The 18,566-nt window shown below is 46.3% G+C and overlaps 1 protein-coding gene across 2 annotated transcripts in view; it reads right to left on the reverse strand.

The window, feature by feature from the left end:
* BAIAP2L1 (BAR/IMD domain containing adaptor protein 2 like 1) overlaps window positions 1–18,348 on the reverse strand; it is a 183,070-nt gene extending 164,722 nt beyond the window's left edge. The window contains exon 1 of one of the 2 annotated variants that reach the window (XM_063934503.1): window positions 17,861–18,348. In XM_063934503.1, coding sequence (XP_063790573.1) covers window positions 17,861–17,911 — 51 coding nt within the window. In that variant the 5' untranslated portion in view covers window positions 17,912–18,348. The remainder of the gene's footprint in view (window positions 1–17,860) is intronic. The other variant, XM_063934504.1, reaches the window with a different exon arrangement.
* Between the last annotated feature and the right edge of the window lie 218 nt (window positions 18,349–18,566).

Below are 18,566 nucleotides of genomic sequence, written 5' to 3' on the forward strand. Positions count from 1 at the left end.
ATTCATTACTTGTACATCTGTGTTCAAATGATCCTGAATCTATATATGAAGTGCTACGATGCAGCGGCCACGTTTTTTTTTTTTTTTTTTACTCGCCAAACTCTGCTGTGCTTAATCTGCGACTTTGTACTTATTGAGAATTCCTGTATGATTAAAGTCGCAGCCTTGCATCTCTGGTAGAGTGGTGTTTTGCTGGATCTGAATTGCGAATAAGACACAATACCATATTGAGGCTAGGTGTACAAGAACAAATCTCAGTTTGGCACATCTGGATATTACAATGTGCCCCCATCTGCATTTGAAATAATGATCAAGTTCCACCAGGATAGATGAGGACCACTGGTGAGCAGCCAATTACAAATGATGCCATTAGTTCCCCTTTGGATTGAGGCCTGGGTTTCAACTGGGTCACTCAAGAACACAAACTATTTATTTAAACCACTCCATTGTGACCTTTGCTGTACACTTTGGGTAACTGTCTGGAATATAGCATCTTCTCCTAAAACCTAGCTCTATTGTAACCTGTAGCAGGGTCTTGTTCCATCCATATTGCCAGTTTCTGGCGCAAAAAATGTAGCCCCCGTGATATCGAGGTGAAGAGTTAAATTGTACCTACACACGGTATGATTTTTTAAACAATATTGCCATTTTTGATTGGAACGTTAAATCGTTTAAAAACTATCCGTTTGTAGGCACGATAACGATGTGAAGCACGCACCCACAGGTCGTTGGTTGTCTCCCCAGATCTTTTGAACATGCAGAAAGATGAGGAGGCGGAGAATGATGCCATGCTCCCAAATGCAGCATGGCCCGACTAACCCCTGCCGTCGCTTGTCGCTGACAGCATCAGCAAGTGTGTGTATGCACCTGCCAATGCCAGCACCCCGCCAGGTGCTGTCGCTCGCAATGTATCGGGAGGGACACATCATACCGTGTGTGGGGGCCTTTAAACATTGTTCACATCAAACCACAGAATCCTCCTCTAGGTGAGGTTTTTAAATGACCTTTGTGCATCAACATTTTTCACCGATTCTGAAGCACCTCGGCCATTGTACCCTGGACAGTTCATCCTATCTCTGCCATGGAAGTATGTTAGTCACACTTGCTAAAGACCCCTATAATAAGTGCCTGTCTCAACTGTTTGGAGAATAAATTGACAGTTGTGCCATATTCTCCTCATTTCTAGATGATGGGCTTGGCATTGCTCAGAAGGATAATAAATATATTTGAATATACATAATTTATTTTTCCCTCAATTGTTGGTTTCCCTGGCCACCTTGAGTTGGTGCCCAACAGAGCAATTCAATTGTTGCTCCGTTCAGGTGCGCATGACGCCAGGAAGACAAATTTCAGCTAGCAGCATCATGAGGAGTGAGCTGAAATACGCATAAACTCTATGGTTGGATCACCCTGACCTGTACTTTATCCGCTTTGCGTGGCTAAACCCTGTACTAATGGCCGCACATACAGGGCATGCATGCCCAATGAGGCAACAATTAAATATCCCTGGTGGACGCCTAATACATTTGGGAGCCCACAGAACTACTGAATCGGCCCCTTCGATGTCATGTAGGCTCAAATGAATTGGGTGACTTTTGAAGACAAACGTTTGCACCACGGTTTATTTTAAATAATCCCAACAAAAAGCAACTACAGCTGCTCAGAATTCTCTTGTGGTTCCTTTACTAGCAGTTAAGAAATTATTATTATTATTTTTTCATTTGCTCGCCATGCTTCGAGCAAGGTGCCTCACTGTGCAACCACTGTACTCAGCACAGGTTACTATTCCCAATGGTAGTCACAAGTGACAGAACAAACAGAAACTCATAGAATTTGACGGCATATAAGAACCACTTGGCCCATCTAGTCTGCCCATTTTTTACCTCAAACCTTATTTAATCCTTATTTCTTTGTAAGGATATCATTATGTCTATCCCATGCATGTTTAAATTGCTCTACTCACTTAACCTCTACCACCTCTGATGGGAGGCTATTCCACTTGTCCACTACCCTTTCCATGTAGCAATTTTTTCTCATATTTCCCCTGAACCTCCCCCCCTCCAGTCTCAGTGCATGTCCTCATGTTCTAATACGTCTCTTCATATGAAGAATGTTTTCTTTCTGGACTTTGTTAAAACCCTTGATATATTTGAATGTTTCTATCATGTCCCCCCTTTCCCTTCTCTGCTCCAAACTATACATATTGAGATTTTTTAGTCTTTCTGGGTATGTTTTGTGATGTAGGTCATGCACCATTTCAGTTGACCTTCTTTGTACCGTTTCTAATTTATTAATATCCTTCTGAAGATATGGCCTCCAGAATTGAACACAGTATTCTAGATGAGGCCTATACAGTGGCATTATTACTTCTATCTTTCTGCAGCTGATTCCTCTCCCAATGCAGCCAAGCACCTGACTAGCCTTTCTCATTGCTTTGTTACATTGCTTACCTGCCTTTAAGTCCCCTGAAATAGTGACGCCTAGATCCCTTTCCTCCTCAGTAGTTTCCAGTATAGTGCCATTAATACTATATTTAGCCTTTGGACTTTTGAGACCCAAGTGCATGAGTTAGCATTTTTTGGCATTAAACTGTAATTGCCACACTCTTGACCATTCCTCTAGTCTACCTAGATCCTCAATCATTTGTTTTACCCCACCTGGTGTGTCTACCCTGTTGCATACCTTTGTGTCATCTGCAAAAAGGCATACTTTCCCTTTAATGCCATTTGCAGTGTCACCAATAAAGATATTAAAAATCACTGGTCCAACTACAGATCCCTGGGGTACTCCACTGGTAACACTGCCCTCCTGTGAATGCACTCCATTTACTACTACTCATGTCGACCATTTATACCTATCGACCTTTTGACCATGTCGACCATTTGGTGTCGACCTACTGACTGTAACTAGATATTGTAGATATATTGACTGCATACTATTGGGAACAGCTTCCATTGAGGTTTCTGGACAAAGTAAAATTGGTTACCAGTACTACGAAAGATAATAAAACAAAATAAATGTTTGATCAGCATTTGTGCATTGGAAGGATTTCAGCTGATCACAATTTACAACATGCTTTGAGCTGTGGCAGATGAAGTCACATGTCCTTCCTTGATAAGCAGCGACTGTTCCCATTATAATCACCTGTTCGTAATCACAAAGTGGCTGGTGTTCAATAGCCTTTTAACATTCCTGGTGAATTATATTGCCTCTTTCCATGCCATCAGTTGCTACTAATGTGTTTTACAATAAAGGAATGCCTCTTTATTACCCCTCTTCACCTTTGGGCGTCATTAATATTTTGGTATAATTATACATGTGCAAATGTAATTATATACTATGACAATAAACCAATATTCATTTGTGATTAGTCAGAATATATAGGCAGAACGGTACACACCATGCTAGAGGGGCTGCCGAAAGAGGTGGATGTAACATATTGGTATCAGTTCCGCACTCCGCATTCTACTCACTTCTGTATTTAGTGTGGGTTTCTCACCAAAGCTTTATGTAATATCTCGTCAGTCATAGATCGATCATGGCTCCGTCATCTCTATTCTTTATACTACCGCTGCAAATCAGTAGCAGTGTTACTTATCCCTGCTGATCCAGCTGACAACTTATAAAATGAGCTGAATTTGCGACTGCGCATGGTCTCTTCTCAACGTGGCTTTCAGTTACAGGAGTTTGCTCAATATCAGGTGGCTCCATTGGGCACCTAATAATAAATGTGTCCACTACAAAAACCATGTGGAACCTAACATTTCCGCATGTGTAACAGACGCATAAGGGATCATGAATAGGCCCCACAGAGAGATAATCATTTATTTGTGAATGATTGATATTACTGCAATTGTGAAATCATGTTCAACTGTCTATAATAAATGATGGTCTTAAATGAGTGTATTTTATAAAAACATTCTTTACTTCCACTAATGGGCCCTACACACTGGCAGATCCACCACCGAGCTGCCCGACGGCCGACCCAGCGGCGGGGGGGGGGGCTCCATAGCACTGCATGCTAATATGGACAATCTCGTCCATATTGGCCTGCATGCATAAGCGACTAGGCACCAACGATTAACGAGCGCGGGGCCGCGCATCGTTATTCGCTGGTGCCTACAAACTGCACGATATGAACGAGTTCTCATTCATTAATTTCATCTGCCAGTGTGTAGGGCCCTTAAGTTGTGTACATTTACTTTGTCATTGTACCTGCACATTTATAAAAGTAAAAATAAGATTTTACTTACCGATAAATCTATTTCTCGTAGTCCGTAGTGGATGCTGGGGACTCCGTCAGGACCATGGGGATTAGCGGCTCGGCAGGAGACAGGGCACAAAAATAAAGCTTTAGGATCAGGTGGTGTGCACTGGCTCCTCCCCCTATGACCCTCCTCCAAGCCTCAGTTAGGATACTGTGCCCGGACGAGCGTACACAATAAGGAAGGATTTTGAATCCCGGGTAAGACTCATACCAGCCACACCAATCACACCGTACAACTTGTGATCTGAACCCAGTTAACAGTATGATAACGTAGGAGCCTCTGAACAGACGGCTCACAACAATAACAACCCGATTTTTTTGTAACAATAACTATGTACAAGTATTGCAGACAATCCGCACTTGGGATGGGCGCCCAGCATCCACTACGGACTACGAGAAATAGATTTATCGGTAAGTAAAATCTTATTTTCTCTAACGTCCTAGTGGATGCTGGAGACTCCGTCAGGACCATGGGGATTATACCAAAGCTCCCAAACGGGCGGGAGAGTGCGGATGACTCTGCAGCACCGAATGAGAGAACTCCAGGTCCTCTTTAGCCAGGGTATCAAATTTGTAGAATTTTACAAACGTGTTCTCCCCCGACCACGTAGCTGCTCGGCAGAGTTGTAATGCCGAGACCCCTCAGGCAGCCGCCCAGGATGAGCCCACCTTCCTTGTGGAATGGGCCTTGACAGATTTAGGCTGTGGCAGGCCTGCCACAGAATGTGCAAGTTGAATTGTGCTACAAATCCAACGAGCAATCGTCTGCTTAGAAGCAGGAGCACCCAGCTTGTTGGGTGCATACAGTATAAACAGCGAGTCAGATTTTCTGACTCCAGCCGTCCTTGAAATATATATTTTCAATGCCCTGACAACGTCCAGCAACTTGGAATCCTCCAAATCGCTAGTAGCCGCAGGCACCACAATAGGCTGGTTCAGGTGAAACGCTGACACCACCTTAGGCAGAAAATGAGGACGCGTCCGCAGTTCTGCCCTGTCCGAATGGAAAATCAGATATGGGCTTTTATACGATAAAGCCGCCAATTCTGACACTCTCTTGGCTGAAGCCAGGGCCAGTAGCATGGTTACTTTCCATGTAAGATATTTCAAATCCGCCGATTTGAGTGGCTCAAACCAATGGGATTTGAGAAAATCCAAAACTACATTAAGGTCCCACGGAGCCACTGGGGGCACAACCGGGGGCTGTATATGTAGTACTCCTTTTACAAAAGTCTGGACTTCAGGAACTGAAGCCAATTCTTTCTGGAAGAAAATCGACAGGGCCGAAATTTGAACCTTAATGGACCCCAACTTGAGGCCCATAGACAATCCTGTTTGCAGGAAATGTAGGAATCGACCCAATTGAAATTCCTCCGTGGGGGCCTTCCTGGCCTCACACCACGCAACATATTTTCTCCAAATGCGGTGATAATGTTGTGCAGTCACCTCCTTCCTGGCTTTTACCAGTGTAGGAATGACCTCTTCCGGAATGCCTTTTTCCCTTAGAATTCGGCGTTCAACCGCCATGCCGTCAAACGCAGCCGCGGTAAGTCTTGGAATAGACACGGTCCCTGTTGAAGCAGGTCCCGTCTTAGAGGTAGAGGCCACGGATCTTCCGTGAGCATCTCCTGAAGTTCCGGGTACCAAGTTCGTCTTGGCCAATCCGGAGCCACGAGTATCGTTCTTACTCCCCTTTGCCGTATAATTCTCAGTACTTTTGGTATGAGAGGCAGAGGAGGAAACACATACACTGACTGGAACACCCACGGCGTTACCAGAGCGTCCACAGCTATTGCCTGAGGGTCTCTTGACCTGGCGCAATACCTGTCCAGTTTTTTGTTGAGGCGAGACGCCATCATGTCCACCTTTGGTTTTTCCCAACGGTTCGCAATCATGTGGAAGACTTCTGGATGAAGTCCCCACTCTCCCGGGTGTAGATCGTGTCTGCTGAGGAAGTCTGCTTCCCAGTTGTCCACTCCCGGAATGAACACTGCTGACAGTGCTATCACATGATCTTCCGCCCAGCGAAGAATCCTTGCAGCTTCTGCCATTGCTCTCCTGCTTCTTGTGCCGCCCTGTCTGTTTGCGTGGGCGACTGCCGTGATGTTGTCCGACTGGATCAACACCGGCTGACCCTGAAGCAGGGGTTTTGCCAGGCTTAGAGCATTGTAAATCGCTCTTAGCTCCAGTATATTTATGTGAAGAGACATCTCCAGGTTTGACCATACTCCCTGGAAGTTTCTTCCCTGTGTGACCGCTCCCCAGCCTCTCAGACTGGCATCCGTGGTCACCAGGACCCAGTCCTGTATGCCGAATCTGCGGCCCTCTAACAGATGAGCACTCTGCAACCACCACAGCAGAGACACCCTTGTCCGTGGCGATAAGGTTATCCGCTGATGCATCTGCAGATGTGATCCGGACCATTTGTCCAGCAGATAGAAACATAGAAACATAGAATTTGACGGCAGATAAGAACCACTTGGCCCATCTAGTCTGCCCCTTTTTTTATCCTTTAGGTAATCTCAACCCTTTTTGAACCTTAATTCTTTGTAAGGATATTCATATGCCTATCCCAAGCATGTTTAAATTGCTCTACAGTCTTAGCCTCTACCACCTCTGATGGGAGACTATTCCACTTATCCACTACCCTTTCTGTGAAGTAATTTTTCCTTAAATTTCCCCTGAACCTTCCCCCTTCCAGTCTCAGTGTATGTCCTCGAGTTCTAATACTTCTCTTCCTTTGAAGAATGTTTCCCTCCTGAACTTTGTTAAGACCCTTGATATATTTGAAAGTTTCTATCATGTCTCCCCTTTCCCTTCTCTCCTCCAAACTATACATGTTAAGATCTTTTAGCCTTTCTGGGTACGTTTTGTGATGTAGGCCATGCACCATTTTAGTTGCCCTTCTTTGTACACTCTCTAATGTATTTATATCCTTCTGGAGATATGGTCTCCAGAACTGGACACAGTATTCCAGATGGGGCTGCACCAATGACCTATACAGTGGCATTATCACTTCTTTTTTCCTGCTACTGATTCCTCTCCCTATGCAACCAAGCATCTGACTTGCCTTTCTCATTGCTTTGTTGCATTGCTTTCCTGCCTTCAAGTCACTTGAAATAGTGACTCCTAAATCCCTTTCCTCCTCAGTAGTTTCCATTATAGTACCCTTGATACTATATTTAGCCTTTGGGTTTTTGAGACCCAAGTGCATGATTTTGCATTTTTTAGCATTAAACTGTAGTTGCCACGTTCTTGACCATTTCTCAAGCCTAGCTAGGTCATCAATCATTTGTTTTACCCCTCCCGGTGTGTCTACCCTGTTGCATATCTTTGTATCATCTGCAAAAAGGCATACCTTCCCTTCAATACCATCTGCAATGTCACCAACAAAGATATTAAAGAGAACAGGACCAAGTACAGATCCCTGGGGTACTCCACTGGTAACATTTCCCTCCATAGATTGCACTCCATTAACTACAACTGTCTGTTTCCTTTCCTGCAACCAGGTTCTTATCCATTTAACTGTTTTATAATCCACCCCCACGCTTTCAAGTTTATTTAGCAGTCTGCGATGTGGGACAGTGTCAAATGCTTTACTAAAGTCTAGATATGCTACATCTACAGCTCCCCCTTGATCTATTATTTTCGTCACAGAGTCAAAAAAGTCAGTAAGATTTGTTTGGCATGATCTACCACCAGTAAATCCATGCTGTTTTGGATCCTGTAAGTGGTTTGATTTAAGATATTCCACAACTCCTTTTTTTTTTTTTTTTTAATTGTTTATTTAATTTTACAGGTTATAAAGGGTTACAACGGCCCCCCCCCACCACATGCGGGGTAAGCCTTTTCGTTAAACAATATGATACTAAGAGCAGAGATGTAACCGCGGAAATAGCGGTGAATTATACTTCTGGAGTTACAAAAGCAGTACAATCAGATGGGAACCAAACATTAAACTCGTGGTTATAGCAGTAAAGAAGAGAAGACTAAAGACAAAGCAAGGAAAGAGAGAGGAAAAGAAGGGAAAGACGGGGGGAGGGATAGAGTGGGGGGAGAAGAGACAGGGTTAGAGGGAACCGCCGGTGCGTCCCCAGACGCTACCATCCCCGCTTAGAGCGCTAGTGTAAAACGGAAGGTAACCTTTGAGGAACACAGATCCCACTGAAAAGTTCGTGCGTGGAATCTGCCGAATGGAATCGCTTCGTAAGAAGCCACCATCTTTCCCAGGACTCTTGTGCATTGATGCACAGACACTTTCCCTGGTTTTAGGAGGTTCCTGACAAGTTCGGATAACTCCTTGGCTTTCTCCTCCGGAAGAAACACCTTTTTCTGAACCGTGTCCAGAATCATTCCCAGGAACAGCAGACGTGTCGTCGGGGTCAATTGAGATTTTGGAAAATTCAGAATCCACCCGTGCTGTTGCAGCACTATTTGGGTTAGTGCTACTACGTCCCCCAGCTGTTCCCTGGACCTTGCCCTTATCAGGAGATCGTCCAAGTAAGGGATAATTAATACGCCTTTTCTTCGTAGAAGAAACATCATTTCGGCCATTACCTTGGTAAAGACCCGAGGTGCCGTGGACAATCCAAACGGCAGCGTCTGAAACTGATAATGACAGTTTTGCACCACGAACCTGAGGTACCCTTGATGTGAAGGGCAAATTGGGACATGCAGGTAAGCATCCTTGATGTCCAGGGACACCATAAAGTCCCCTTCTTCCAGATTCGCTATCACTGCTCTGAGTGACTCCATCTTGAACTTGAATTTTTGTATGTACAGGTTCAAAGATTTCAGATTTAGAATAGGTCTTACCGAGCTGTCCGGCTTCGGTACCACAAATAGTGTGGAATAATACCCCTTTCCCTGTTGTAGGAGGGGTACCTTGACTATCACCTGCTGAGAATACAGCTTGTGAATGGCTTCCAATACCGTCGCCCTGTCTGAGGGAGACGTTGGCAGAGCAGACTTTAGGAACCGGCGAGGGGGAGACTTCTCGAATTCCAACCTGTAACCCTGAGATATTATCTGCAGGATCCAGGGGTCCACCTGTGAGTGAGCCCACTGTGCGCTGAAATTCTTGAGTCGACCCCCCACCGCCCCTGAGTCCGCTTGTAAAGCCCCAACGTCATGCTGAGGGCTTTGCAGAAGCCGGGGGGGGCTTCTGCTCCTGGGAAGAAGCTGCTTGGTGCACTCTCTTACCCTTTCCTTTGCCTCGGGGCAAATATGACTGTCCTTTCGCCCGCTTGTTCCTATAGGAACGAAAGGACTGCGGCTGAAAAGACGGTGTCTTTTTCTGTTGGGAGGGGACCTGAGGTAAAAAGGTGGATTTCCCGGCTGTTGCCGTGGCCACCAAATCCGATAGACCGACCCCAAATAATTCCTCCCCCTTATACGGCAATACTTCCATATGCCGTTTGGAATCCGCATCACCTGACCATTGTCGCGTCCATAAACTTCTTCTGGCAGATATGGACATCGCACTTACTCTCGATGCCAGAGTGCAAATATCCCTCTGTGCATCTCGCATATATAGAAATGCATCCTTTAAATGCTCTATAGTCAGTAAAATACTGTCCCTATCCAGGGTATCAATATTTTCAGTCAGGGAATCCGACCAAACCACCCCAGCACTGCACATCCATGCAGAGGCGATGGCTGGTCGCAGTATAACACCAGTATGAGTGTATATACTTTTCAGGGTAGTTTCCAGCCTCCTATCTGCTGGATCCTTGAGGGCGGCCGTTTCAGGAGACGGTAACGCCACTTGTTTTGATAAGCGTGTGAGCGCCTTATCCACCCTAGGGGGTGTTTCCCAGCGCGCCCTAACCTCTGGCGGGAAAGGATATAATGCCAATAACTTCTTTGAAAGTAGCAGTTTTCTATCGGGGTTAACCCACGCTTCATCACACACTTCATTCAATTCGTCTGATTCAGGAAAAACTACAGGTAGTTTTTTTCAGACCCCACATAATACCCCTTTTTGTGGTACATGCAGTATCAGAGATATGTAAAGCCTCCTTCATTGCCGTGATCATATAACGTGTGGCCCTACTGGAAAATACGTTTGTTTCTTCACCGTCGACACTAGATTCGGTGTCCGTGTCTGGGTCTGTGTCGACCGACTGAGGTAAAAGGCGTTTTACAGCCCCTGACGGTGTCTGAGACGCCTGTACAGGTACTAACTGGTTTTCCGGCCGTCTCATGTCGTCAACTGATTTTTGTAATGTGCTGACATTATCACGTAATTCCATAAATAAAGCCATCCATTCCGGTGTCGACTCCCTAGGGGGTGACATCACCATTACCGGCAATTGCTCCGCCTCCACACCAACATCGTCCTCATACATGTCGACACACACGTACCGACACACAGCAGACACACAGGGAATGCTCTTATCGAAGACAGGACCCCACTAGCCCTTTGGGGAGACAGAGGGAGAGTTTGCCAGCACACACCCAAGCGCTATAAATATATAGGAACAACCCTATAGAAGTGTTGTCTCCCTTATAGCAGCTTAATATATATCAAAAACGCCAAAAAAATTGCCCCCCCCTCTCTTTTTTACCCTGTTTCTGTAGTGCAGTGCAGGGGAGAGTCCTGGGAGCCTTCCTCGCAGTGGAGCTGAGCAGGAAAATGGCGCTGTGTGCTGAGGAGATAGGCCCCGTCCCCTATTTCGGCGGGCTCTTCTCCGGAGTTTGTGAGACCTGGCAGGGGTTAAATACATCCATATAGCCCCAAGGGCTATATGTGATGTATTTTTTAGCCAGAACAAGGTATTCTCATTGCTGCCCAGGGCGCCCCCTGCAGCGCCCTGCACCCTCCGTGACCGCTGGTGTGAAGTGTGTGACAACAATGGCGCACAGCTGCAGTGCTGTGCGCTACCTCATGAAGACTGAAAAGTCTTCTGCCGCCGGTTTCTGGACCTCTTCGCTTTTCGGCATCTGCAAGGGGGTCGGCGGCGCGGCTCCGGGACCGGACTCCATGGCTGGGCCTGTGTTCGATCCCTCTGGAGCTAATGGTGTCCAGTAGCCTAAGAAGCCAATCCATCCTGCACGCAGGTGAGTTCACTTCTTCTCCCCTAAGTCCCTCGTTGCAGTGAGCCTGTTGCCAGCAGGACTCACTGAAAATAAAAAACCTAAAAACTTTTTCTAAGCAGCTCTTTAGGAGAGCCACCTAGATTGCACCCTGCTCGGACGGGCACAAAAACCTAACTGAGGCTTGGAGGAGGGTCATAGGGGGAGGAGCCAGTGCACACCACCTGATCCTAAAGCTTTATTTTTGTGCCCTGTCTCCTGCGGAGCCGCTAATCCCCATGGTCCTGACGGAGTCCCCAGCATCCACTAGGACGTTAGAGAAACATTGCTATATTTCTATGCAATTGACAAGTTCTATCTGGACTGAAATTATTCTAGTTTTATGGGCTCAAACACTAGAATTCCCAGTCCGTAGATAAAAAAAGAGGATTATGGGTCATGGTTCAAAACCTGCAGCGTATATCCACTATACCAAGACAGTGAAGGCAGCCATGATTTCAGCTACTCTATTATAGAGGAGTATTATATAAAAACCAAGACCTAAAATACTTGTCATGAAGTACCTCAATGATACCATAAGTTCCTTGAGAATTTATAGGCTGTAATTCCTGAATATTGCTTCAGCCTCAATGTGTACCATGATTATAAAAATGTGTGGCTGCACATTACATATCAACAAAGGTCAGCGAGCACGGAAAGGTCACACGGAGCTATGTCACCCCATGCCCCCTGCTTAGGCCAACCAGCTATTAAGTGCTGGTAGCAGCTAAGACGGTAGGTGCTGCTGTGAGGAACTGAATTGAGATTCTGCATGACGGCCAGGTATCCAGAGCTTGACATGAGGAGGGACACAGTATGCGAGTATAAAGTAGGAGTTTTATCAAGTCTTGGAGAGAGAAAAAGTTGAAAAGTTGCTCATAGTAATCAATAAGCGTCTGTAATTTTTCAAGCACAGCCTGTAAAAGGACACTTAGCTGGTTGGTATGGGCAACTGCAGTTTCCCTCCAAGAGAAATCTTCTCAAAACAAAAATTGGTTTACTATTTACTATATGCACCGATTGGCATGTTTCAGCTAGTTAGCTGGTTGGAATGATAATCTTGAGGTGTGTGGCCAGCTTAATTTTACACATGGATAAACCATGTTCTAGTGTTAGATGTGCAAATACTGTACATCTAATGATTTTGCATGCAGGGTAAATAATGTCTGCTTCTGCATGTAGCCCACAAATGCTGGACAACTCTGAATGAATATATCCCCACTGTGTACTATTATGTATTTATTAACAGTTTCTTATATAGCGCAGCATATTCCGTTGCGCTTTACTAAACTTTACACGCAGAGACAGCAGATAGCAATGACTGCTGTCCCTGCGAGTTACATCCCCAGCAGCATATTGGAGGAGTCTTTCATAGTTGTGAGACTCCTCTGAGGAATCTGACACTGTTAAGTGTCAGATTGGGGCGCCGACTGGAGGATGTGGGAGAGCGATTGGAAAATCTCTCTCCTGCGAGTAGCCCTGCATAGGCTTCAAGCGGTTACATCATCTGAAGAGGTTTGGTACACAGGGTTCAGATCATATTCCCCAATGACAATAATGGGGACTGAAATTTAATACATAGCAACAATTTACAAATTTATGCAGAAACTGCAGTTTCTACTAATTTTATTGAAAAAAAAAACTCTAGAAATATGTCGCTTAATCTCTTTAAACATTTTAAACCCCCCCCCCCACATGCAGTGCCACATGGTTTTACCGAAGCAAAGTTGTTGTTTTTTGTTTTTGCTTTTCTCCCAACACAGAATCAGCCCTTTAAAACAGTGGAACCAAAACTCGGTCCTCAAAGCACCCCAACAGTCCAGGTTTTAAGGCTATATCCATGCTTAGGCACAGGTGAATTAATTTACACCTCAGTCAGTTTCTGCGCACAATCAGGGACATCCTTAAAACTGGGACTGTTTGGGTGCCTTGAGCACTGCGTTTGGGAACCACTGCCTTAAAGCATAAGTGTGTGCTGGCTCAGGAAAATAAGTTACAACATGAACTGATCGATATCCAACAGCTACAGTGCCTGATACCTGTAAGTTATAGAAATTGAATAAATCCAAATGAATAACACTGTAAGGCTGGGCACACATCAGGACAATGCGTGTCCCAGCTGACCAGAAGACAGAAGGAAAAATATATCACACAGATGTACCCACTGCCGGCTCTGGTGTACGACCGCACGATATATTGTTACCCACCGAATTCACCTGCATGCTGCCAGTGGGGTTGGCCCATCTGACGTGTAGCTCATCAGACGTTGATGACCCCGGTGAGCACGCAAACACAGGTACACACTCTGCGATATGACTGTAGGATGACTGAAGTATGTCTGTGTATATTACTGCTAAGTGACAGTGATATGTGTAATGTTATAGAACTGTAAACAAACCTCTCTGCTTTCACCAGCAATGCCACTGTTTATTACCAGGAACAAGCAAATTAGTGCACTAATATACTGCAAACCACTCATCCTGAAATACAAATGACCCGCTTTGCAGCTGTAAACAGTGATTACTCACCATACCTTACTTTTCTGTATTCATTCTTATGAGGAGATGTAGCAAACCACGGAGAGAGATAAAGTCAGGGCAGGATTAAGGGAGTGGCAAAAGGGGCGGTTGTCCCTGGGCCCCCCACACAGGATCAGTATGACCCTGTAATTGCTGAGAACAGGTGCCCAAGGGCCGCTGTGGCTGTTCTGCACGCAGAGTCAGTGCATACAACATGCATGAGTGCAGACCCCCGGTAATGGAGGCTAGCGGAGCGCAGCAGGGAGTATTGGTGGGCTGGTCCTGGGGGCAAGGTTTCGTGCTCCACTTTTTGTGCGGGAGGCAGGATGAACGCTCCCCTGATACTCAGACAGGCATCTCCACATCCCCGAGCTCCTCCCACACACAGGCATCGTAACATGTGCGCACCACTGTAGGGGGCCCGAGGAACCAGAAAAGCCAGCCTCAGAGACAGACCAAGTGAAGCCTGTAAATTTTGCATGGGTGCTGTGAGGTGATTATTGAAAAGGGAAGGGGGGTGCTTTGGTGCGGACAAATATAAGGGGGGGGGGGGAGATGTGAGAGGTGGTCAGTGAAGGGGGGGCAAGTGTTGTGAGAGCTGGACACTTACGGGTGGGTCGGTTGAGAACAGGATGGAGAAGATGGAGGCCTTTATTTGTTGTTATAATTAAACTTCTGGGGGCGAGGGGGATATATGGGGAACACAAGTGAGCATATTAAGGGGGGGCACCATGTGGTGTAGGATATAAAAATGTTTGGTGGTGGTGTATATCTGTGTGTGACTTTGTCTCTGCATATGTACGTGAAGTGCTACAATGTAGCAGCCGCAGCTTTTCCCATACAAGTTCTGTTCTGCTCCGTAAACAGACTCAGTCACACGCGATATACTAGTGTCATCTATCACATTAACCAGTACAGTCTCCTTGTGTGTCCTAGCTGCATTGCGTTGCGACTAATGGGCCCTACACACTGTGCAATCCGCCGCCGAGCTGCCCGACGGCGGATACGGCCGACTGGGCAGGGGGGGCATTGACGGGGGGAGTGAAGTTTCTTCACTCTCCCCGTCACCCGGTTCCATAGCAGTGCATGTAAATATGGATAAGATCGTCCATATTGGCCTGCATGCACAAGCGACGGGACACCACAATGAACGAGCGCGGGGCCGCGCATCGCTGGTGCCTCCACACTGAAAGATATGAACGGTGTCTCGTTCATTAATGAATGAGATCGTTTATATCTTTCAGTAATATCACCCAGTGTGTAGGGTCTATAAGACACATATTTGGCAAAAGAAATCCCAGATGTTAGCAGAGTTGCACAGGACCTGGCGGCTCACTCACACCAGGCATCTCGCGCTGCATGGCATATTGAGGCTAGATCTATCAGGACACATCTGTACTTCCTCTCCAAGGTTTGATACATCTCCCCCATAATAACATACAATACAAGCTAAGTATAACAAAGGCATGGCACTCTCAGCCAATGACTAGGAGTACTGCATACATCATACAGTAATTCACACAGTAAGCACAGGGACATAAATATGTAATGAAAGATGACCAGTCATTGGGACCTGCAATGTTAATTTACAACTATATTATAGGCAATAAAAACGTGGTACCCCCAGAACGAGCATATTAGCCAGTGCACTGTGCTCTCTCCTTGGCATGCTTGAACTCCATTCTGCAAGGCAGATGAGCTGATATGCGAATAGAAGAGAACATTGGGCCTAATTCAGACCTGATCACTGCTGTGCGTTTTCGCACAGCGGGCGATCAGGTCTGAACTGCGCATGTGCATGCCAGAGATGCTATCAGCATCTCAGCCCAGCGATCGCCTCTGCCTGATTGACAGGCAGAGGTGTTCACTGGGCGGGAGGGGGCGGGCCGGCGGCTTTTGGCCGCCGTTTTGGGGTCACGGTCCGGCCAACGCAGGCATTCCCGGACCGTGCGGGGGGGTGGGCCGCAGAAGCTGCGTGACATCACACGCAGCCACTGCAACCCGGGATGCGACAAGTAGCTCCCTGCCAGCGCGCAGGAGATGCGCAGGTAGGGACCTACTTGTCAAGAGAAAAAGCATCGCCGCTGTGCGATGCTTTTGTACTTGTGCAGGGGGGGTAGGGCCTGACATGTGGGGTGGACTAGCCCCGTGCTGGGCGTCCCCCCACATCTCAGAGTAAATGATCGTAGATGTGCTAAATTTAGCACATCTACGATCAACTCTGAATTACCCCCATAGTGTAGTCTAAAACTCAACCTAGATCTGTATTGTGTTGCCAGGCTTCCTCTACACATCACAGCTCTACTGCTTTGCAGCCTAGTGGAAACTGGTCTAGAGGGCATATGTATCAATTATCGGGTTCCAGACACCATAATTGTAACTTCTTATTGCCATTATCCACGACAATTAGAGATTACGTACCGTCCGGCTGTATCCAGGGCATGAGCCCCTATCCCTCCTGCAGGGATAGGGGCTCCAAAAGTAGCCTGTCCCAGCAATGTGGCCGGAGTGAAGTGACCACATCAGCATCCTCTTCACTACTCTAGCCTTTGCACAGTGTAGCCCATAGGCTCCATCAGCTAACACCATCTTCAGGTGGGGTCAATTTTTGTATCCCGAAGCTTCATATATGACCGCTTTGCAGCGCCCATAGAAACCTATGTGGGCTGCAACTGCTGTTGTCAAATTGAAGGGACTGCGGGCAGACATAGGTGATATCTGCTGTGATCTCTCTATCATACATTGGAATAATACTCAATTTATATCCCCCCCAAAAAACATGCCACAAATATTGAATGACAAATAGGGTCCTTAAGAGAGAGCATAACTCAAACGGATCGTAAGCTCATGTGGGCAGGGCCATATTTAACTTGCTCATTGTAGCTCATGGTTCCCTCAGTGTACAGCACTGCACAATAGGTCAGCTAATTATAAAGAGTAGAATACAAAGCCCTAACAACAAGTGAACGTGGCTACTTTTATAACAAAGCAATTCTGGCCGTCCATAAAACGTAACGGCATCTATCCACATTCATCTAAAACATTTCCTCTGCCCAAACTACTTGTACTACTCATTGGTATTATCTGTTAGTAGTCCAAGTGTGGACTACGGTATAGAGCCCTAAAATAAATAAATAGATATATCGGATTCAGGCTTAATTTACAGGGGATTAATAGAGAAAATAATGCTGAAAATAAAATAAAAAAGTGGGTAGTAAGCAGGAGCCCAGCCCTATGTAATGTTTTTACAAATCCAGGCCTTATAACCCACATTTACGTTCATGTACACAGTCCCTATGCAGATGGTTTGAATACACGCAGATGTGGTTCAGCAACATTTGGAATCTCCAGTTGTCCAATCTTGAAAAGCATCTACAGACTATAGTATAAGAAGCCCCTCTACAGCTGATAGTTATCAAATAATATGATATACTATACATATACAGTGCTTATAGATGTGTCCGCCGTCATGTCCTTTCATATCTATCTACAGCACAAGTCTATATATATATATATATATATATACATATATATATATATACATATACACACACACGCGCTGCGGTTAGAATATGAGGTTTCATGTATATCTTGTCTGACATAAAACACTTTCCTTGTGTCCTGCTCTTCTGTCTTCTTAATAACCTATAATAATGTATACTCACTATACTGCTGTGCCAGGGTGGAATACTGATTGCAAGCTCTTGGGATGCCAAACTATACACACTGACACCACTGTAACTCCCTATTACACGTTAGCAACTGTAACACTTCTATTCAACACCAGTTTGGAGATTACAGTGGTTTAGCAAAAAGTTACCAAACATGTGCTGTTATGGAACTACAAACCCCAGCATGACGTGGCAACATGCTGGGAACTGTAGTTCCACCAACCTGCGGGGAGCCACAGGTTGGCCAGGCCAGCTACAGGGGCGTGTGTCTATCTACAGTATATAAACAGTACTACAACTCCATGGCTGCACGCTGCCCGCCTCACCTTGTAGGTGTTCTCGGTGATCTTAGCCACGGCTTCAGGGTCCCGGGACATGGCTCCGGCTGTCTCCTGGTCACCAAACACAGTCACACGGGCAAATTATACAGCTCACTCCCCAGGCCCCCCTAGAAGCCAGGATCCCGACAGCAGCTCTCCCTTCTCTCAGCACACCTGGCTCTGCCCTGCGCCCCGCACCATGCCCCCGCCTCAGCTCAGCCTCTCTCTCCGGTCCTTACTGTCACAACTTGCGGGGACCGGCGGCAGCGGAGAAGGCTGGAAGGTGGGGCCGGTGAGGTCAGCGGCATCAGCCGGGGAGGGGCGCACCTGCGTGGGGAGAGGGGTGGAGCAGACACCGGGAGAGGAGGAGAGGGGAGGGGGTGAGCTGGCTCCTGGCTGCTGGAGCTTGTAGGCAGGGAGTAGTGACTGTGGCTGCTGCTGGCCGCTGTCCCGGTCGCCCTGTGTTATACCAGGCTGTCTATGGTATATTCTGGTATAATATGGTATATTCTGTATTCACCTCTGCGCTATGCTCCAGCTACTTATTCAGACAAACGGATTTTTTTTAACATTAAAGCAAGTTGGATCACGTGTAACTTATATGGTGTCTCTAACACAAGTTTAAATGGTGTATAGTCTAGCCCAGCATGGGTTATGGCGTGCAGTCAGGGGGCACAGTGGGCACAAGCATCACGTTGTATCATTTTGATAA

Source organism: Pseudophryne corroboree, chromosome 7 (genome assembly GCF_028390025.1).
Source record: "Pseudophryne corroboree isolate aPseCor3 chromosome 7, aPseCor3.hap2, whole genome shotgun sequence".
NCBI classification, from domain to species: domain Eukaryota; kingdom Metazoa; phylum Chordata; class Amphibia; order Anura; family Myobatrachidae; genus Pseudophryne; species Pseudophryne corroboree.